The following is a 22,879-nucleotide window of genomic DNA, read 5'->3' on the forward strand; positions in this document are numbered from 1 at the left end:
GATAGAATAATAGAAAAGCAATAAAATAGCAGTAAAAAAATATAAAATATAAATATAAAATAAAAAATGCACAGTATATATAGTACAGTATATATCTATATATATTATATACAAACAACCAAGAAATGCACCTCAGGTCAGGTTACCTGGCGCCGCGCTAGTGGCAGCCTGCTGCAGCAGCTCCCCCCTGAGAGCCCCCCCCCGGCTGTAGTGAAGAAATTTCCCCTCGGGATTAATAAAGTGAATAAAATAAAAAAAAAAAAAAAAAAAAAAAAACCACAGTCAACAGTGTTATTGTTATGTGATGTATTTTGCCAGAGGTGAGTTATTGTACAGTCTTATTGCGGTCGTGGAGGAGTCTTTTAGAGAAAGTGCTCCTCTGTCCCTGCAGCAGGTGGTGGAGAGGGTGGTCAGGATTATCCAACATGGATAATAGAATAAAAATCTCGGTTTTAGTACAGGGGTAAAGTTTTACCAACAGGAAGTTTGACCTGTATATTTGATGTGATGCTCTACCTTGAGATTGATGGGTAAAATATTTTTAAAACTGTAGGCCTGTTCAATCTACCGCCCACCTTTAGACTACAAGAGCGTTTAAAAACTGATGTAGGATTTATATTTGTAGTAACGCTGTCCAGACAGGAGGGGCAGTAATACGCCTTCGTCGCGCCTAGTCAGCCGGACAAGACGCAGCCGGTAGGTGGCAGTGATCCTCCTGTAATCTGGCTGCTGACTGCGGAAACAATCCTAAAAGGAAGAAGAAGAAGAAGAAGAAGAAGAAGACGTAGAAGAAGGCGAAGAAGAAGAAGAAGAAGAAGAAGAAGAAGAACACACCGCCTGCCTGTCGGTGAATGAGAAAAACAAAGAGCCGGTGACTTTTTTTTTTTAGGACAACAGACAAACGCTCCTCAAGCCTCTCGGGAACATGGAAACCGGTAGGTCGAGCGGCACTCGCGGTGGTTTATTTCGCCGGCTGCGGGAAGCACAGTCCGCTTTCGGCGGCGCGAGGATGACAGCTGACGGAGCTAACCGGCTACATTAGCATTCCTTGCGTTAGCCCGCTAGCGTGACTTTCGCCTTGGTTTCGTCAGCCAGGTTTGACAGTTCACTGTCAGCACCGGTGTCTCCGTGCAAACCGGAGTCACGTGGAACTAACACACTCGTTTAGAAACCGTTTGCAGGACATGTGCATGTCAGCCTGTGAATGGACTTGGAAAATGCCAGAAACTCTCCAAACTCTTTTAAAGTGGTGGAGATTTATTAAAAAAAAAAAAAAAAAGGAAGGTTTTATAACACTTTTATTGGGTTCTAGTTATGACTGAACCTGTGGAAGTCAACCTTTAAGCCTGCCAAACTAGTTGACCAACATTGCTTCCTACCTCAGGTTGTATTAGTCTTTATGTTGGCAGGCACATGTTCGGCTTTGATTTCCTGTTTGAGACCTGGTTTTATTTTACTAACTCATCCAGACAGGCAAGTTGCTCCCTGCGTGTTAAGCTTTAATTCAACTAAGGACCTTGATAGAGTCATAATATCCTGATCTTTGGACTGTGACTTTGTCGGCTACACCAGATCTACTTGGTCTCCTCTTTTAGGCTTCAGTCCAACTGTAGTTGACATAATAAAGTGCTTAGCTAATATAAATCCAGTTGTATAACCACTGATGTGTAAATTTGCATGTCACCCTGGCTGCCTGTGCTTGGCCCCTCTCCATAGAAAACCAGCATGATGTCTGCCCTCACTATTCATACCCTCACTTGTTGAACAGCAGCCTGACCGACTAACTTAGTCTTCATGGCATCTTCCTCGACACCCACCCTTCACGAGAAGTGTTTGAATAAGCTGCTGTCAAGTTTTACAGCTGTCTGCTTCTACTCTGTTACACAATGTGCCTTCTTCACTTACTTCATAACCTATCCACACTCATCAGTGTCAAAAGAAATTCGGCAGTTGTGCCATCAGGAGAACGGTTGACATGGCACCCGGTGCAGACGTGCTCTCAGAATATCCTCTGCCTTTGGCTTGCTTCTGTTTTTTGTTTTTTTTCTCATAAGATGAGCATGACAGTTAATGAAGTTTGACACTGTCCTAATCTACGGCGGTCAGTGCTTTTCAGCTTTGTGCCAATGGAAAATAACAGAATGCCTCTGAGAGGGAGAGAGAGGGGGAGACAGAGGGAGAGGGGGGAGAGAGAGAGAGAGGTCGAACTCTCAGCAACATGCATGACTAGGCAATGTCCCTCTCAATGTTTAATTGCTCTGCACCATTATTTGACAGAATTACAAACCACACACCAGTTGCCAGGTTGATTCTATCAAAGTGTGTACATCCCTCCTTCCTCCCGTCCAGCGCTACTAGACAAGCTTTCCAGTGTGTTCCTGTCCCAGATGGAGCCGTTCTGTGATGCCAGCCAGCTCTGACCAGCCATGAGCTCCTCTGGGACACTTATAGTACTACTAGAAAGCAGTCTCCATTTTTGTCCTTGTTTGCTGCTCCTATCTCCCTTTCCCAGTATGTTCTTCATTCTTTATCAGAGCTATAATCATAATTGTGTTAAAAATCCTTAATAGGCTATTGACAATCATGGTCTCTGCATGGATGGTGGAAGAGGAGAAGCACCAGGCACTTGTAGTATTCAATAAAGGAAGTGCTGTTGTTTTATGACTATTGATCTGGTATTTTACAGGCATTATTGTGACATCTGAGTGCGTGAGTGCTCGTAAACCAGATCTGAAATGGGAAGTGTGTATGCCTAAAGTGCACGGTGGAGTCATGGCAATTAGGACAGATGGGGAAGTTCCTCCCCTCTAATATAGACATCTAACTGTGTAGCTATGAAAGTCTTCCCATTACAAGTTAATTGTATTAGTGTTTGCCTTTGCTTCCTCATTCTTTCACCATTAATTTCTCCATCCTGTCTTTTTTATTTTCCCTCTGATCTGTCCCGTCACTCCCTCCCCCCATCTGCTTCCCAAAGGTTTGAGTCAGGAGAAGGTCACCACCTTCCTGAAGCGGCTGCGGGCCGAGCCACGTTACCTGTTGGCCCAGAACGTGTCCACCTGCATTGACCCGTTGGAGGTTTGTCTGCACCGGCAGACTGTCCAGGATACTGTCCACATCTTCCAGCACTCTATCCCCACAGAGGGCAAGCCCATCACCAACCAGAAAAACTCAGGTAGGACAGACTGTAGTACAGATACATTCATGACACGTAGGTCACGCGTACCTTCTACAGGATACACATGTAAATCAGCCTTTGAGTCAAAACGCACAGATATTGCAGTCTGTAAACATGTATTGTATACGAACATTATTTTGTATTATAAACAGTACAAACAATTGTTATGTAGTGCACACTGGTAAGAGGAAATATTTCTGAAGTAAATAGATATTCACAACAGTTATACATCACAAATGATTGATACGCATGCTCTTCCTTGAGATGCAATATCACACGTCTGTGTTGTGGCAGTGCATTAGTAGGAAAAGTAAGTTCCAGACTGATGGTGACTGAGAGCATCCAGCAATTACAGCAAATATCACAGTATAACTTTACACCCTCTGTTTTATTCCTTAAAATGCTGACAGACTGTAATATTAATTTGGAACATTTATTTATTATATCCTCATATCACCGATTGGCCCTTTGTGCTGTTGTCTGTGTTTGACTCTGAACTCTGGCAGCAGCGACACCGAACAGGTTCTATGTTTGTGGTTTTCTCGCTTGTTTTGGAACAAGGATTTAAGTGCTGCACACCAACGATGCAGCCGGACTGACTTTATGTGTCGGTGGATATTGTGTGGGCTACAAACGTTTGTGTGAAAAAATATAGTCGGTGTCTCCCCAAAAAAAAAATGGATGGATGCACTTAAAGCATCTCGAAGACAACCCACACCACATGAAGCACAATGAAGCAGACTGTAGGTTGGCAACTGATGAATGCATTTATCTTCCTCCTCAAATAGCTTTTGTTGCCCGTTTATTTCAGAAACACAGCATATTTTGAGATGCTTCCAACTCCTCCATCAATCTAAAAAAACATCAGCAAGCTTTGCAGGACATCCACATGCATTTGTTCGTGATGAGCCACCAAATCAGATTCAGTTCTTCAGGTACCCATTGTTCATCGGAGGGATTTGGACGTGCTAGAGGACGTGTGAAGAAGTCCACGTGTGTGCTTGTGCAGAACTTCGGCTACTCGTACGGTCACGTTTGAAGTCCTTACTAACCTGCAGTTTTCTCCAAATCTTTCTTTATTCTGTGACTAGGGAGATGTTGGATCTTCTCGTGCCTCAACGTCATGCGACTTCCCTTCATGAAGAAGTTTAATATAGAGGAGTTTGAGTTTAGTCAGTCCTATCTCTTTTTCTGGGACAAGGTAAGTCATAAAGTGAAACCACACGTCTGTCAATCGGTGTGTCTTTTTTTTTTTTTTTTTTTTTTTTTAATACTTGTGGCCTCTTTTTTTATTTGTTGTTATTTTGCGGTTTTTAGTTCCATATTTTGTAACATTCTGGTAAAGGGATATTTGAGTTGTTTTGCAGTGAAAACCCTGCGTGTGTGCACGTATGTGCATTAGTTGCAGCACTCTGCTACTATACAGTCATTGTCCACCTAAAACCCCCTTTTGTGTGTTGTGGTCAGTGCTGACGTCACAGTGACGCCTAGAAATGTTTTTACTGCTCTCTCTCTCTCTCTCTCTCTCTCTCTCTCTCTAGCCTTGACTCTGTTTCTCCTGCATGCTAAGACAGATAATAGTAGTGCCATGAATGCACCTTTTCTTTGTGACAAGTGTGAGCTGCAGGGATTTCTATTGACTGTAATATTACTCCTAAAGAAGGAGACCGTGAATATCAAGCTGTAAGAATATCCTGCTCCCTCTCAGCCAGTCCATTACTTTACGTCAGAGGTGTAGAGTTGTAAGTCTTTTGGCGCAAGACTACGTCCAGTCAGCCAAAGTACGTTTCTCGTGAAATGTCGAGTCCCAGTCTCCTCATCCGTCTGTCAGGCCTCTGAATTTGGATGTTTCAATGACCCAATGTTCTTTCAAAGCTGTGGTGTTAATGTTCTTTTACATAGCCGCAAGTCTTATAAAGGTGTAGGTCTCATAATTAATGAATAACTTGATACTTGAATGTTTTTGGTTTTAAATCTCTTGTTTGGTTTCAAAGAGCGTTAAGTCCTCATATTTGTATGCTACAGGTCCTATATTGTAAACTTTAAGATTTCTCTGTTTTTGTTGATTATAAATCCTGTGAAAGTGTCAAAACACTCAGTCCATGGAGAACCGTATCCAGCCCTTATTTAGCAACTGCTGCCTTTTGTACGTCCATAATTTTGTGATGTCACAAACTCAACCTCATGTCTGCTCTTAGCACGACCCACTGCCCATCCTTTACTGTGGAAGAAAACACGCAGCTTTTATTTCGCGTGGAGCTAGCAAGCTAAAACACAGAAAAAACCTGGTTGGCCTGAGCCTGCATCAGTCAGAAAAGAGTCAGCCAATCAGAAGAGAGGGTCATTGATATCAATACACCATAAAAAAGACAAAAACAGCCTGTTCCTGGTAGAACTTCAGAGAAACCATGTAAAACCATATTTAGATTGTTTTTTTGGTACTTCAACCCATAAAAATATGTTTTAATGAATATCAAGACAGCCAATAAAACAAAGGAAATCTAAAATATGGGACCTTTAAGTCAAACTTGGGGCAAATCTACAAGTGTGCATTACATAAAAAAAATTTCCCCTCGGGGATTAATAAAGTAACTACCTACCTACATGATATGTTGCATTGAGTCTCTCTGTTTACTTTCTGCGTCTCTGCGTTGTGTTTGTTTTCTTCTCTCCAGGTTGAGCGTTGCTACTACTTCCTGCAGGCCTGTGTGGAGACGGCTCAGAGGAAGGAGCCGGTGGACGGACGCCTGGTCCAGTTCCTGCTCTCCAATCCAACCAATGACGGAGGACAGTGGGACATGCTGGTCAATCTCATTGGTTGGTTCTCATTATAACACACATATAGTAGAGCAAGGTTCATGTTGATTGTTTGAATTGCCTGTGCAGTCTAAGAATATGTGCTTTCTGTTACAACACTAGTTGTGCTGAACATTAGCTGTCAAAATAATTGTACACCGTCCTGTCCTTTAGAAAAGTATGGCGTCATTCCAAAGAAATGCTTTCCAGAGTCACACAGCTCAGAGGCCTCTCGCAGAATGAATGACATCCTCAATCATAAGGTACGTTTCCACATTTCCTTTAGTTCAGAATAATTCAATTTCGCTCGCGTAAAGTCAGAAAATCAATGAGGCGGTGCTAACTGGTTTTTGTCTCACGGTGCATTACAGCTGAGAGAATACTGCCTAAGACTGAGGAACATGGTGGCCAGTGACGCCACTAAAGCCGAGCTGTCTGATGCTATGGACACCATGATAGAGGAGGTGAGACTCACAGCGCATGCAGCTGTTTTCTGTTCATGCGTGTTCATTCGCACCACAGAAACCTTCCACAGTCCTCCTGTCCTGTGACCACAGACATTTTGAGAAACTCAGGGAAATAATGAGTGTTTGATGAGAGGAACTACAGACTGACCGCAGTTCTTCTTCAATAGTTCCAGGTGCTAAGAACGGTAGTACTTTCCAAAAGTTTGCGGAGCTGATTTTCCGTCCAGCCCGGCCCTCCACATCCTCTCCCATCCATGAAGACAAAGATATGTAATGCAGAAAGGATATTTTACTGTTAAACGATGAACTTTTTTGTTCCCAAATTACATCAGCGCGCTGAAACAGTGAACTTCACAGGGAATGTAATAATTAGAAATAACAGTAAATTAAAAAAAACAAACAAACACACAAATAGAGTAATTTATAAATTATTCCAAGCAAAGTTTTCGGCATTATGCTCTGTAAAAAAAAGTTTTTATGTCAAACAACACATTCACTGACACCAATATATCTGTGACTGGTGGATCAGTCTGGCTCCGTGTCTGCAGTCATGTTCATTGACCACCGTTGATTTAAGAGGTGTGAAGTTTCCACACTGAACTGTCGCTCTGCCATCCGAGAGGTCAACGTACTGAAGGAACTGCAGCTGTCACTTTTATACCCGGTTCTCCTTTTCACCACAATAACTACTAATTAATGCAAGCTGTAACTTTCCACATAACGTCCCTAATATATTTTATTTTGTATTGTGTCCTAATTTGTCTGGTATTCATCTGTTGTCCCTATCCCTAAAACCCATTCAGACAAATATGTTGAAAAGAAATGGAAATATCCACAATATTTCACTGAAATTTCCATTTTCCTTTTAAATGAGTGCTGAAGGGCAAAAAGGCCTGTGGGACTGTAAACACTGCTGATTGCTAGCTGCTAAAATTATAAAGCTTTATTCACAAATGTCGGAAGAAGTAATCAACTCTGGAGTCAGTTTTAACTTAAGGGACGGACATTTCTTGCAGTGGCGTCTTCAGCTTCCTGACCAGACTGATAGAAACAAAGCTTCATTCGTTAATTGTTTCACAATAGTTGTGCACTAAAACAGAAATAAGAAAACTGTAAAACATTTACAGATTTATATTAAAGTGTTGGAGGGAGGATGGAGTCATCAGTCGGTTTAACTTGCACGTTAAAAAGAAGTTCCTAAGTTTCTATTTCCTTTCTTTTGTTTAGTTCCTGCGGCTCCATAGTTTAATGGAGCAGTTAAGAATCACTGCCTCTGTGTAGTTAGTAAATATGTGCTGCAGAAAATAAAGACGCATTTAGATAATTAATTAGACAATGGAAAGACACACGGCTGAATGAAGACTTGTGTAGGCATAGTTGACAGAAAATATTTTACAGTTTGTGTAACATTACTTCATTTTTACCAGAAGAGGGAGCTGTCAAATAATATATCACTGAGATGAGCAATGATTAGTCAGAGGTGGTTTCTAAAAGTGTGCATGTGTTCAGTGTTTGATTTAGAGTAAGAAGATAATGTTCAGGTGATCGACTCAACGGTGCAACGAACAGTCGTGTAGTCATACTTTGTTTAAAATACATTTATTGTCTGTAAAGGAAGTGTGAAAATGACTCCGTTCAAACAGGACAGATGAATCTGGGCAATTCATTTCGTCCCGAAGGAATCCCCACATTTACTGTCATTTCATACCTTCACAATTAGGATTTAATATCACAATGATGCTATTCAGCCTACAAGTGCTTCAGCAAAAAAGATGTTTTAACCCATTAAGTCCTGGTACATGGAAGAAAACAATGTTGTGTATCGTGCAGTAGAAGAAACACTAGTTTAGGTTGACTTCAGCTAACAGCGACTTTGTCTTTCTTTAATAGCCTAAATATCATTTCCTTTAAACAAATTACCTGCATGCTAGTACATAGTAAAAAAAATTATTAGGGTTTTTCCCCTCCTTTTTTTTTTTTTTTCTTTTTTTACAAAAGCAGTAAGCATATCTTCTGTTTTCTTGTAGTGAGCTTACAGTGTAGGAGGTGTTAAAGTACCTATTTATTAGTGTAATGGAGGCACACATGTAAATTTCTCTTGAGATGAGCACACGTCATTTTTTGAGTGTTTAAAAGCAACAAATAAACAACATCACCTGCACACCGCCCAGATGATAAAGATCCTGTTTATGGAACTATGTGTGCGTGCGCATCTCTGCGTGTGTGTGTGTGTGTGTGTGTGTGTGTGTGTGTGTGTGTGTGTGTGTGTGTGTGTGTGTGTGTGTGTGTGTGTGTGTGTGTGTGTGTGTGGAGCCAGTCAATCAATCTCCCATTGAGACAATTGCACACTCTTGTTAAGCAGCCTTTGTTGTCAGCTGTTATGTTGTATTGTGCTGGTGGCTGGATGCTTGTTTAAACAGTCACTTTTATCTCACTATACCTACAATGGATGCCCAGCCATCACACACACACACACACACACACACACACACACACACACACACACACACACACACAGCCAGACTTGTGCATACACGCACATGTTGTGTAACAGTGAAGACTGTCCGCTGCTCTGTGTGTGTGTGTGTGTGTGTGTGTGTGTGTGTGTGTGTGTGTGTGTGTGTGTGTGTGTGTGTGTGTTGTTTGTCCACCTGGAAGCGGTTTGTTTTGCGAAGCAGCACTCAGTCACGGCCGGTCGGGATGGAGGATTCGGTCATTTCAAAAGAACGCCGAGCGCTCAGAAAGCCAAATTGTTCAAGGATATTGTTGCGAGTACATTTTGCCTGCATTATTTTCATAATTAGCATTCATAATGCTGCAAAGATCTCTTGATTTCAATTTTTTCAATCCCAAATTATTGAAATCACGAAACATAACCTTTCCATGTATTTGACACAGCAGTCAGAGTTGTCATGTTCTCCCATATTAAAGGTAGACCATATATAAGTAAGATCTATTTAGGTCTCGGAGAATGCCTTTTTTAAACTCCATTTATTATTGAAAACATCTGTTCACAATGTGTTGTCAACTTATATATTATATTTTAAATGGTTGATCACTTCACTGATGAGTTGATCAATAGAAATGATGAAGTATTGAGTACGATGCTGGTCACACCTTCCTAAATTGTCAACATAAAGATATTCAATTTCAGCTATTTGAATGTCATTTAATAATGATGATTAAATGACGGATCAAATAGTTGATTATACAATTATTATTATTTTTTTTTTTTTGCACCAACCTTGCATTGATGCATAAACACAACGAACAAGCAGAACTTCATCAAATTAATCTAAATCACCATTTAAAACACTCCTTTAACAGTGTTTCAGTGCCAGAGTGCTTTTGAAATGACATCATATTTGTGAGGTCTGAAGCTGCTTTGTTCTGGAGTTGGATGTGATTCCAGCTTTAACAGCTCCGTTCACTGAGCTCTGTAATTCATGATGTGACCAACCTCAGATGGTTCACGGTTCTGACGGCCATGGTGAGTCCAGAGCTGCATTAGCATCAGTGTGCATGAGCCTTTTGGTGCTGCGGTGTTTTCGTTTCTTTCTTTTTTTCTTGGTACAGCACTGTTTGTGTAGATCAGGTTTACAAATTAATTTCACAGACCATAAAATACACATCCTTGGGTCCAAAGCTGTGTTTGTGGACACGAGCGCCTGCTGTAATTGCAGGCTGACGTACGTTGGTTCTCTTGGACTCGTGCAAGTGGGAAACTAATGTTTCCTCGGCATGTTCACACGCGGTTGCATCCATGTGCATCTGCACACGTGTTTCTGGAGATCAAAGTGTCGTGTCAGTCCTACTTTGGTGTGCGTGGAAGTGATGCTGTCCACCTGCCCCACGTGGCGGCTGCGATTGTGCCCTGGTCTTCGTCACGCCAGCCCCCACGCGCACTCCCGTGACAGGCAACCGGGGTCAACGTCTCTGCTTCCACTTACAGTGCCCGGGGTGCGCTTGATTTAAACGAATCGCTTTGCGTGTCAGGAATCTAGTCTCCTTGTTAACACCGGTCTGGCACGTTCACCCAAACCGACCACACAACATGTATCCAAGAACTTTGGCAAAAGGCGTTTTAGCCCGCGCCATGCTGCACCTGCGGGGGCGGTGAGGGAAACAGCAGCGACAGCTCGTCCTCCCAGACGTTGTCAGGATGACGGTAGCCATGCTCGGCACTGTTACAGCAGAGAGGATGAGCTGAAAGGGCTTTCTCTTTCATGCTATATCTCTTCTATTAAGAGCAGACAGCGTGCACAAATAAAGCCACGATCACTGGAAACTCGACATGCAGTTCTTCACACACATGAAACACACACAGATCGCGTGTCCATGCTGCAGCCCGTCCATGCTCCATTGCGTCATGGAATCAGAAACACCGCGTGCGGCTCTGGTCTTGGCTCCCAGCACACGGAGAGTGATTCTTAATTAATTAGACGAGTCTAATTCATGAGACGGCCATCGGCCGCCAGAAGAACTGTCCCGCTGCAGGTCAGAGGAACTGTCCCGCTGCAGGTCAGAGGAACTGTCCCGCTGCAGGTCAGAGGAACCGTCCCGCTGCAGGTCAGAGGAACCGTCCCGCTGCAGGCCGTCGGCTCCGGGGTCGCACTGGTCGACGCGGTTGGGTTTCCGTGTCGTCGTCGGGGGGCTGCGGGAGGAACCTCGGGATCACCACTTGTGGGATGTCCACTCGCAGTTCTTCAATGTCTTCGCACAATTGTTCAAATGTAACAATGACCACATGTGTTGCATGTTTACAAAACATGGAAGTTTAATCAAACCCTCACTCACTTTTGTCTAAACTGTTTGCATGGTGTCATTTGCTTACACTCACAAGTCCAGCTTCTAGACAATTCTTCTGAATTTACTCCAGAGTAGCAGTGAGGTGCATGTTTTGCCTCAATTTGGCATTAACTGGCTGAGAACCATTGTGAACCCTTAATTAGTCATTTTCATGGTATTTTAAAAGTATTTTGTCACCTTCAAAACCAAAAATAGTTTTGCTAAACACGTACTTTGATTTCATTGTTTCATATACTATCGACTTAATGCCCTCGGAGGATGGTTCTTTTCACTTAGAAAACTGATCTGGTAAAATCCATTATCCCATAGTTGTTATTAAATCTTTACCAGTGAAACTAAATAATGAATCAATAACGTGCCCAAATTTCTGCACGATTTTTGAACACTTTTCTCTAATACAGGAAATGACAAATGCAAAGAGAGTTACAGTTTCTGTTTTATTTCGAGAAAATTAGTGGACTTACCAGAAAACAAGGCCCCTTTTCTCATTTTAATATTTTAGATTGTCGTTAGTTGAACTGGCAGATGCACTAATAACATTCACCTTCACTTAAAATGAATTTCAGGAATTGTTGAGTTGAGCTACTCGGTCATCGTGCACATGAAATGTGTCACCAACAAAGAAATGATCACCACTTCTACCTGCGGTTGAGTCGTTGTTGACTTCCTCAACCTGCAACCTCACACATGAAATGGCAATAAGCGACTAAGTCATTCAAACGCAAACACAAATGTCTGCTTTTCCTTGACAAAGTGATCCCGGAGGTTGTTGTTTTTTTTTCCCCACAGTTTTCCGGAGATCGTCTCATCTTTTTGTAATCGCTGCAGTAGTTTTCCCTCCACGAGGTCTCCGTATTCTGGGACTCGCTTTGCTTCTGCATCGGTGCCTCGTGGAGACCGACCTGCGCACAGACTCCGTTCTGCGTGTGCGCACGCTGCACCGGGCTGCAGTAGATCAGACCGCGTGGACGGTACCGGAGTGCTCGGTGGGCCAGAAATAATGGCGCTATAGTGTCACTCGGGAGGGTCAGCGGAGAAGTTTTATATTTCGACATACTTTTACACATCCTCCCGTTTTGCTTTTGAATGCCCATATGCGGTATGATGCGTTGTCCTCGACTGACTTTGACTCTGCTGAGTGGATGCGTTAGTCTCACTCCTAACTCCAGGTGATTTGTTTGTTTGGGTCACGTAAAACAAATAAACATGCAGAGAGAGACGCCAGCTCGTCAACACAGGAACGCAGATGCTATCAAACGTTAGCCGCGGTTAGCTCCAATGGCGTGCGGTCATTTAGCTCATTGTTTATAGCGAGACATGCAAACCTCCTCCGTCACAAGACCGAGACACAGACCTGAAGTGGACCTTCTGCTCGAGACCGACGAGTCGAAGAGAAAGCCACATGTTAACAAACTCCCATCTCAATCAGTTGCAACAGCTGGATCCTGAAAGCTGTCGGCAGCTCCGATGTTTAGAAATATTGAGATATGAATGACGTCCAAACATGAGTCAAGCCCTACACATTTTATGAAAGATGTCTGTAGTTTAATGAAGAAACTTAAGTCTCCCCTCGAGGGCTTCGGCTCAAATCATTTTAAATTCTGTTTTTAAAATGCTCCCACTGTGAATTTTCTGTCCCCCAAAAAAAATCCTTAATAATTATTGGAATTGAAATTTTTATTCAAGCATTGAAAAAAATGTTTCGAGACCAATTTTTCCGCTCCGATATCAAACATCAAGTTTTTAAGTAACTATATGAACTGAGAATATTGTTATTTGGATTGCAAACAAGTTCTCATCGTTTTTTGGGGGTTTTTTTTAGTATTTGGTCACGGTTGGGCAAATTTTTGGTTGATTTGGTTTTTGATTGCCGTTCCAGCAATTTTCCCTCAAAACAAAAAGACGCAACAGTGCCTTCATACTGCATGTCCCTTTGGATCCGAGTTGTGCTGCCACTCATGTCTTGTCTGTCACCGAGGCGGCAGGTGTTTCAATATTGGTTCTGCTGTGATGTCCCCGTGGCTGTTTATTCTCTGACGGAGGTCTCTCCGCATCAGTCCCCAGCCGTTCCCCTCACACCCACTTTATTTACCTGGTGAAGGTGGGATGACCCGGCTGCACGGACGATGCGTTCAGTGCGTGTCGGGGCATCTGAAAGAAACGAATGCCAAGTGAGTGGAAAGGTTTAAAGTTAGCGGGAAGAGCAGGGTTGTTATTGAAAGAAAGAGACGAGGAGGAGGAACGAAGAGGAGTGGGCGGCGGTCAGTAGGTAGCAGAGATGTCCTGTGAAGGTACGCTGAGCATCTGGACAAACACAGACCAGACAAGAGGACGGACACCTCGGTGTGTCCTCACAGGGCAGTCTAAACAAAGTAGGATTGGGAAGAAGGTAGTTTGGAGGTCGGGGGGCGAGAGGGTTTGAACAGATGCCTTTGTTGACTCAGCGCATGTGTGTATTTTTGTGCGTGTCTGTACTTTTGTGACTTTGCTGTAATGAAGAAGGGCGCCGTTTGTTTGAGTAAGCCGGGCCTGGACGTATGCATATTTTCTGTTGCTTTTCTCAGTGCATCTCGGCCAAAAGTAAGAATGTCATCTTTATGTAGGGGGAATTTAATATGTGTCGGCTAAGCGTGAGAAACGTCTGCCATGGCTGCAGCATTTCTAAAGATCTGGCCAAAAATAATCCCGCAGTCAGCGCTACAGTCAGCCTGGCAGAGAGGTCATTTCTCTGGATATCGGTTGAAGGAGTCAATAAAACTTCTGTGTAAAAGTCTATTGGGAATGTGTCCTTTCTGACATCCACAGTGGAGGCCGTGAGAGCGTGATGTTTCACCATTGGTGCATGCAGTCAGGACAGTGTGACTGTTACTACCCTGTGTTGTCGACACACTGTAGATGTGCGTCCCTGTCTAGTCGCACTTCTTTTGTCCAACACTAACAACGGTCCGCGCTGCGTCTTCATTTCTCGGTGCCTTCTTAATTGTATTTGATAGGGACGTGCTGAGTCCTGCGAGGAGGGGGGGGGAGGGGGGGAGGGCAGAAGTGCAAAACAAAAAGGGGGGAAATTCCAGAGATAACTATATCTGAGGTTAGAAGGGCCGGATCGACAGACGGCCCAGTCCAAACAACCCGATTTAGCCCACAGGAACTCGGTCTGAACTTTTGCGCAGCAGGAAGACACACATGGTGGACGGGGGAGAGGGAGGGTGGGGTGCAAACGGAGGGCTATGGAAGAGATGGAGGGGAGGGAAGCACTGGAGAGGGGAAACTATTCGGAGGTTCAGGGGAGCGGTTCAATGAGCACACATTAAGAATATCATTTGATTAACGGTGGTTTCTTTCTCTCCTGTCTCGGTGATGTAGCATCGTGTCAGGATGCACAATAATATTGAAATAGCATCAGTATTTGACAACTTTTAAATAAAGTATCGACACAAAATTAACATTTCGGCTGATCTAAGGATAAATAATCTGCAATTTCTAACTCCTATTCACCTCGGCAGTCTCAAAGCGCTTTTCAATCTGCCTCCTGTTCTCACACAGATGGCGGCAGAGCTGCCGTTGAAGGCACTCGTCTGCCATCGGAAACAGCTTAAGGTTCAGTGTCTTGCTTGAGGACACTCTGGCATGTGGACAGAAGGAACCAGGGGTTGAACCAACCTTATGATTCGTGGATGACCCGTATTAATATCTGAGCCACAGCAGCCCAGAGCAAAGAATGCTTTGGTTTTACCGAAATGCTGGAAGCTTGAATAAATGCTGGACGTCATGTCGGCAGTGGGAGGGAGCAACAATATGGAGGGTTTTTTTTTAAAGCGAGAGCAAAGTTGCTATTTCCAACAACAGCTGAGCGTCAGTCAAGCGAGGAGAACAACACCTTACTTGAACACTGCTAATTTAACTGGCCATCTTAAGAGCCATCATCCCAGTCTTTACAACTAATCGAGAATAGGTGCATAAATCTGGTATCTGAGGGATTTGAGAGAGAGTTTTCTCACCCTGAAATTTGACATCTGACTTTTTGACTGCCTGTGAATATTAAATATGAGAGTAACGTGGATTTGTCTGTCTTAAAAGCCACATTTGTAAAGTCTGAGTGCAGTTTTGTGGAGTTGATGTTCAAACTGTGTGTGTGTGTGTGTGTGTGTGTGTGTGTGTGTGTGTGTGTGTGTGTGTGTGTGTGTCTGCCTGCCTGCCGCTTGCAGGTGTTCCGGGTGGCCAGTGTTTGTCTAGGCAGCCCTCCTGAGACCATCGGCTGGGAGTACCGGGACAAGGACAAGAACTTCCATCGCATGGGACCTCTGACCCCCCAGGAGTTCTACAAGGAGCACGTCAAACCCCTCTACAACATCCAGGACAAAGTATGTGACTCGTCGGACACAATGACCTCCGTTGCAGACTCACTTTGTGAGGCCGTGCCGTCTCTGAGCTTGTATGTTAAACTCCCTGCCCTCAGGTCTGCCTCGTAAACGACCCTCGACCCCAGAACCCTTATGGGAAGCTGTACAGTGTGGAGTTCCTGGGCAACATGGTCGGAGGTCGCAGCACCCTGTACAACAACCAGCCCATCCAGCTGCTTAAAAAGGCCGCGGCTGAATCCATCAAGGACGGAGAGGTAGGCTGGGACGAATGGGCGTGACGACTGGAGACGTGTGCGTGTGTGTGCGTGTGCGTATGTACGTGCGCGTGTCATGACTGAACATGACGACTGATTTCTGTCTGCACCTCTTATCAGGCCGTGTGGTTTGGTTGTGACGTCGGGAAACATTTCCACGGCAAGCTGGGGATTAATGACATGAATGTGTGAGTATAAATATATATAAGTATAATTCAGATTGTACGCTCCGTCATCGTTAAACGTTGGTAGTGAATTAGGAAGAGTGATCACAGCGAGCAAAACCTGTTGGAATATAGGGTGGTTTTTTGGGGGTTTTTTTTGTCAGGACAGCGTTAAAAAAAAAATGGCGACTCGTTCCTTTAAACATCAATCAAACAATCATTCCCATGTGTGCGACATCATCACACGGCCGGACCAGACATCATCATGTGCCTCTAAGAGGTGTCAGCCTCTCCCCAGAGGAGCAGTGGCTAGTCTTTGCCCTCCAGGTGCAGCAGCATCTGTGTCTGGGCTGCTGGCGCCAGGCTCAAATTTGTCCACTGAACCAAACCAGCACGGTGCCGAACGTCTGCTATCATTTCCGCTGAAGCTCATCTTTCAGTAGATTGAGGTTGGAATGAGGCTCGAGGCTTAATGCAGCCTCATTTCTCTCCAGCTGTGCCGGAGGTGGAAATGAAAAGGTGAGCTGTCTTTCAGCCGCTGTGAAATCCCAGACAAATGAAGGCAGAGCTTTTTGTCTTTTTATGGTCAATCACAGCTTCCCTGCTTCCACTAAAATAGATTTGAGGATTGCTGGAATATGATACAGGCAGTTACCCGTGGAGATATCAAAGCCCTTTTCTCTTGGAATGAGGATAGAGGTGAAATCAAGGGCACAGTTTAAACTTCCTTTTGTCACCGAGGGAGGTTGGGAAATGCGATATAAAAATATACATGTATTATATATATATATTTTATTTTATTTTATTTTCCCCCTGTGTGCTGCAGGTTCAACCATGAGCTCGTGTTTGGAGTTTCAGTGAAGAACCTCTCGAAGGCCGAGAGGCTGATATTCGGCGACTCTCTCATGACCCACGCGATGATCCTCACTGCTGTCACAGACAAGGTATGCTCACACAAAACATGTATGTAACCGCTCAGCAAACTCGTGCATACATACAGCACGTATACAAACTAACGGATACACACACTCCGTTTCCCAGGGTTTGATGCATCAAAGTCCCGCCGTCTGTTTACACTGCTTTAATCCACTGCAGTTTTTCACAGTGCTGTCAATCCCCCCACACACACACACACACACACACACACACCACCTCCCTCCCCCTTTTTAAGTAAGCCCAGCTGTCAGGACACTTTTCTTTCCTTCTCCCTCTTATCTCCCTATCGTCTTGACTCGTGTTCTCTCCCTCAGGATGGGAAAGAAGGCTACGAGAAGTGGAGGGTTGAAAACTCCTGGGGCGACGACCGTGGGAACAAAGGTAACGCCAAGCACCTTTCCTGCCGTCGTCTTCTCCAGGATGGGAATTTCCTTGTTTTGCCTTTCAGTTTAACATGTGATAAAGTGCGACCAACGTTAGAGTTAACCTGTTGCCAAGTCACAGTGAGGTCTTTAAATCATTTACATACATTTCCAACAAAGTCATCTGGTCTGCTTACAAACCATAATTTTCCTGTTTGTACTTCTTGAATTAGGAACAGGATTAGACTGAGAGGTTCCCTGTGTTGCTGCGTTATGAATTTGTAATTGGCTGTGTCCTGTTTCATAAAGACTCCCAGACACACGGGTCCAGCAGACCTCAGTGTTTTGTTTTTTTTGTTTTTTAAACTCAAAGGCTCTGGGGCCAGTTGCATAAACTCAATGAGCTAATCCCCAAGAACAAAAAGTCGACGCAGATCAGACAGTTTATTGAAAAAGATGCAGTTCAACCGTCGACTATTGTCTCATAACAAACAAGCAATTTTGTGTATCAGTTTGTGTTTTGACAGAGGAGGCAAAATAAACCTATAGAGCAACACAGCTCAGCGCTGCAAATCCGTGGGTCAAAGTTCACCAAAATTGGAGTTCATGGGAAAAATCCTCACTGATTTTCGAATCCATGAAAACGTATCGTCTAACTGCGACAGCTCTATCAGGATGAATCCATTTTGCAGATGAATCTTCTTATCTGCTTTAAATGTTGTTGTGTCTGGTAGAGGTTATAACTTTAACACAACACCGACATCACAAAGTAACAAAATACCTCGCAGGTGCCACCAGCACCAGGTAGATATCGACAATGAAGCAAAGCTGAGCACGTTTTCAGGACGATCGTTCGCTGAAAGGAAAACGGTCCTGAAATTTAGGTGGCAGAATGAATGACAGCTCGATCGCCGAGAGCCAGACGCACAGAAACCTGCTGACGGTGCACAAAAACACATGTTGGCATGTTTTACCTCCACGACGGAGTATCAGGACCACGTTGAGACAGGAAAAATCAGAGGGGGGAGATTTTTTTATTTTTATTTTGCAATTCAACAATAAAGAGACAAATGTCGAGGAAAAAAGTTTGACTTTAATCCCGTAGTTTGATTCTGGAAATATAGTTTCAACTTTATTCTCAACACTTTTTTTCTCGAGAGCAAAACTTAAAAAACAAAATCCTCTTCTGGTGTGTTTTTTCTTCACGTGGCCCTCCGACTCCGTCTTACTGCTACAAATCCATCCGACGGGACACATCGAGGGTTCATGTGGTGACATACAGCTAGAGGTGTGTTTTGGTTCTAACGTGCTGAGAGACGGACAGTTTTAAACTTTAGTTCCTAACACACTGCAAGCCGGTGAAGTCGAGTAACTTTTGAACCTGACAGTTTATTTTTTTTAGTGGTCGCTTGTTTCTTGTTTCGTTTTTAACCACAAATTCAAAACGAATCCGACGACCGAAGTCAGTCTCGGGCCAATAACCAGGAAGACATTCAGAGTCGTCTGGGAAACATGTCAAATGTTTTTCATTAAGTAAGTAAGGAGGGTTTACTTTCTGAAACGGCCCTCATAACACAGCAGCTACTCCAGCGCTGCCACACACTACTGTTGATATTCCTTCTATCCTTTCATCAGTGTTTCTCATCTTCCTCTCCTCTCCTCTTCATCTCTGAGCTCGACATTCCTCTGCAAATTATAGGAGAGTATTTAAGGTCAGTCATGCATCGTCTGGAAATACACACACACGCAGTGCAGGACACACACACACACACACACACACGCACACGCATACATACACACACGCATACACACAAATACAGTGCAGGACACACACACACATACTGACAATATTTGCTTGAACCCACAAACCTTGGTGACCGTTAGGAAAACATGTGAAAACCCCTCCGTCAAATCAAATGTATTTCACGCATATCTTATTCCATAAACAGCAGCAGAAGAGGGAAAGCCGCGGCCCCCGGCCCGTCCGCAGCCAAATTAATAACGTTTGTCAGGACAAACGTTTGAGAAGTGGAGCTTATGTGAGAATCCAGGGGCTTTGTTTGCTTGAGGAAAAGCTGAAGAGGCACAAGGAGAGAAAAGGAGAGGGGAGCAAGCAGGGCAATGAAACGGACATCAAAGATGTCCTGCAGGTGGAATCGGTCAGAAAGAAAAAGGTGTAAAGTGGATTTCTGGAAAAATGACAAAGTAATTGAAGAGTAGCGGTAGAAAGAAGGAGCAGTGAGAGAAAGTGGAGTGTTTGTTAAGACGTAATGTCTCCCTTTAGGCCTTTTCATTTTCCTCCCAACCCTGAAGGAGTCTCTCGTGAGAGGTGTAACTTTCACACGGCCGTCCACTCACTCCACAACTCATACTTTTACGCCGTTTAAGACAAATGTTTGGCACCGCGCTCTGAGGTTTTTGTTTTTGGATTTGAAAGCTGGAGTTTGATTTCCTAACATTTGTCATGACTTGTGTTTGAGCTCTCAATTAGTTTGACAAGGAGTGACGGCAAAGTATTTTCCTACCGCTGGGATTATTAAGTAAGTACGAGAAGAAGACGTTAATGTGGATGAAAAAAAATATTTTGGAAGAGAATTCCTCCAATCCATTGCTGTTATTATTCACCCAAACGCATCTCTGTGCTTTCACCTCTTTTAAAGTCCCTTCACCAGTGTCAATGTTACTTCTCAGATGAATAATATTTGGTGTATTTTACTTATGTACTTATGTCTGATCTAAAGTAATTTAATTTAAAAACCAGCATTTTCTACTTCCTTTAAAGCTTTGAACACCTGTCAGAGCTTTCATATTTCTAGACTGTCAAATAACATGAACTCACTACATGAACAGATCAGATCATTTCACTGGTATGAAATCAGTAACTCCTCAAATTCTGTGTTGTTGGTTTCTTTCGTATTTTGGCTGAAGCTTTTTTGCAATGCGACATGGCTGCTTCACAGTTTTTAGCTTTCACTACATCCATCTGTTCTGAGAGGACAGTCAGCCTATCCCTAAAAACAAATAACACCCAGCATTCACACACACACACACACACACACACACACACATACATAGACGCGCCATGCCACCCAACACGCGGGTTCCAGGAAACTCACATCAACACACACACGGATACCGCAGTGAGAACCAGGCAACGTGCCATGTAAGATTTGCGTACTTGGAAGAGCAGCGATACACAACACACACGCCACCCCGATCCGTTGTTTTGAACTGCGGCACGTTCTTGCGGTTACCCTGACGTCTTTGATAAGTCAACTCGACGGTGGGAGGGATGCTCTTGTTTGCTCAACTCTGAACACACGAGACGAGGGAAGGAAGCGTCGGAGGGGAAGGTGGTATCCGAGGGGAAAAAGAGAGCAAGAGAGCTCGAGTTCAGTGCGAGATCTGGTTTGAGTTCGGAGCTCGAGTTCAGCTACAGTTCTGGCACGACGACGCTCGCGCGCACGCGCAGCTTTCACTCTGATGAGTCGGTTCGGTGCGAGAGCGCATCCTCATCCAAACAGTTCTCCCAACGTCCCTCCTCTCCGTGGCAGTTCAAGGTACACGTTCATAACCCGCCCGCCCTCGCTCGCTCGCTCATGCTGGCCTTGTATGAAAACACGGAGAGAAGCGGACACATTGTTTGGTTTTTATCAGGGCGGGCGTGTGTTGAATGCGTCCTGCGCTGAGAGGCGGTGGTCCTTCTGGTCCTCCACCCGGCTTCCCGTTTGGTGACGAAGAGAAATTCAAACGTACACGCATCGACAAAGTATGTTTGAATTGTTCTTCCTCTCCACGAACCCGCTCCGTGAACGAGGAGACGTGATACTCAGTTTGACACTTTTCTTAAATTAAAAAAGAACGTGTTGTTTTTGAGGCGTTCTGTGAAATGATCAACTTTACTTTTCCCTCAAATTCTGCTATTTTAGCAAATACACATCAAAAGGTTGGATCAGTCTCCTTTATAGAAAAAGACAGAGATGAGTGAGATGAGGAATCTTGCTAACTCAGCACGGCTTGGACTAAAGACTGCTGGAAGAAAAAGTTTTTTTGTTTTTTTTAAAAAGCCCTGCATGGGATCATAACACTGAGTATGAGATGCCTCTTTGTTTTGTCATGCATTTTATGATCTATGATGGATCTCAAAGGGAATTTTGCTGCTTATCACCTATTACAATCATATTTATCCCCCTATGCTTTGTATCATGAAACATGGATCAGCTCAGGAAATGTGTTAAAGGAGGAACAATGTAAATATAAACTAGTCGGAGATGGTTTTAGGTTTCATGCCAGTGAGTAAAAAAAAAAGAAAAGAGACGGCTCTGATTTTCAGGGTTTGTATCAAGACCTTTCTGTGTTGTAATGTGCAGACTATTGTATTTTAGTTACGTCTGACATTGTTTTTCCCTCCTAATAGATTTCTAAGAAGGTTTCCAATGATTTTGTGAATTAGTTTTTTCAACAATATAGCAACTTCTGTGATCACGTCCAGGAGTTTGCCTTTTGTAATTTATTCCAGTTACACATCTGATTTGCAACATTGTAAAAAAAAAAAAAAAAATTTAAAAAGCTTCCCGCCACCCAGCATGAAGCTCATTTAGGTGAAATCAAAACCACCGTAATGTTCTAATTCCACCGAGATTAAATTGTGAGTTATTTTGTGGACAACTGATTTGTTGTCTTCCTGTCTGCCTTCTAGGTTACCTGATCATGACGGACGATTGGTTCTCCGAGTATGTGTACGAGGTGGTGGTAGACAGGAAGTTCCTCCCCCCTGATGTCCTGGAAGTGATGCAACAGGAGCCCATCGTACTTCCTGCCTGGGACCCGATGGGAGCCCTGGCGTAACTACCTGAATCCAGGTTTTAAAGCCCCAGCCTCTGGTCTATTTGACTCCGCCCTATTCCTCGGCTGCTTTTACCTCCAATATTTCCCCGACACCTCCTTCCAAAACAGCCTGTTTCTTCTAGATAAAAATAATAAAGATTTTGTTTTCTTTTTTACTGGACTGCCTGCGTCTTTTGTCTGCTTTATTTCCTTCTTTAGTTGGACTGAGAATTTAAGAGCAGAACTACAACCCGAGCTGTGGACACGGTTTGTATACTGATAAATATTGTACAACACTCTGCTGCTGGATATTTTCAGTTTCCCCCCTCTGTGCTCGTGTCTTTCAACGGGTTAACATCTTGCACACACACAAAAAAAAAAAAAAACCAGCAATGATTTACTCTTCTTGTAAAAACACTTAAAGAATTTCCAGTAACACACAATCTTCTCAAAACTTCCTCTCTGCAATCTACACAATGTAAACCAGGAAAGAAGCAAAGGTGTGCATGTGTGTGAGCGACTCCTGTGGGTGTATGCATCCCCATATTTGTTATTACACCTTCTCTCTGTATCCCCCCTCGATTGGGTATCCAGGAATGTTAAAAGCAGGAAAAGGCTCCCGCTCGCTCATTTCTACACTTTCCAGCTTCGTCGACCTGTCAGGTGAAAATCCTGCCGCCTTCCTGCAATCACTCCTCTGCGATGTTTCTAGCTCACGCCGCTTT

General features: G+C 43.7%; 1 protein-coding gene across 1 annotated transcript; it reads left to right on the forward strand.

The window, feature by feature from the left end:
* The first annotated feature begins 771 nt into the window (after positions 1-771).
* Positions 772-22,335, forward strand: blmh (bleomycin hydrolase). Its single transcript, XM_069147546.1, has 12 exons — positions 772-935; positions 2,978-3,175; positions 4,270-4,379; positions 5,854-5,995; positions 6,149-6,237; positions 6,346-6,438; positions 15,456-15,611; positions 15,707-15,865; positions 15,986-16,053; positions 16,856-16,973; positions 17,280-17,346; positions 22,027-22,335. The coding sequence occupies exons 1-12, from the start codon at positions 926-928 to the stop codon at positions 22,173-22,175; spliced, it is 1,359 nt and encodes a 452-aa protein (XP_069003647.1). The 5' UTR covers positions 772-925; the 3' UTR covers positions 22,176-22,335.
* Positions 22,336-22,879: the final 544 nt, after the last annotated feature.

Source organism: Embiotoca jacksoni, unplaced genomic scaffold (genome assembly GCF_022577435.1).
Source record: "Embiotoca jacksoni isolate LCO1_2020_lvr unplaced genomic scaffold, fEmbJac1.0.p SCAF_14, whole genome shotgun sequence".
In the NCBI taxonomy this organism is placed as follows: domain Eukaryota; kingdom Metazoa; phylum Chordata; class Actinopteri; family Embiotocidae; genus Embiotoca; species Embiotoca jacksoni.

Bases quoted from the DNA above. Each gene is read 5' to 3' on its own strand.
- blmh (XM_069147546.1), top strand. The intron at 4,380-5,853 runs GTAAGTCATAAA...TCTTCTCTCCAG, and splicing joins ATCTCTTTTTCTGGGACAAG to GTTGAGCGTTGCTACTACTT. The intron at 5,996-6,148 runs GTTGGTTCTCAT...CCTGTCCTTTAG, and splicing joins CATGCTGGTCAATCTCATTG to AAAAGTATGGCGTCATTCCA.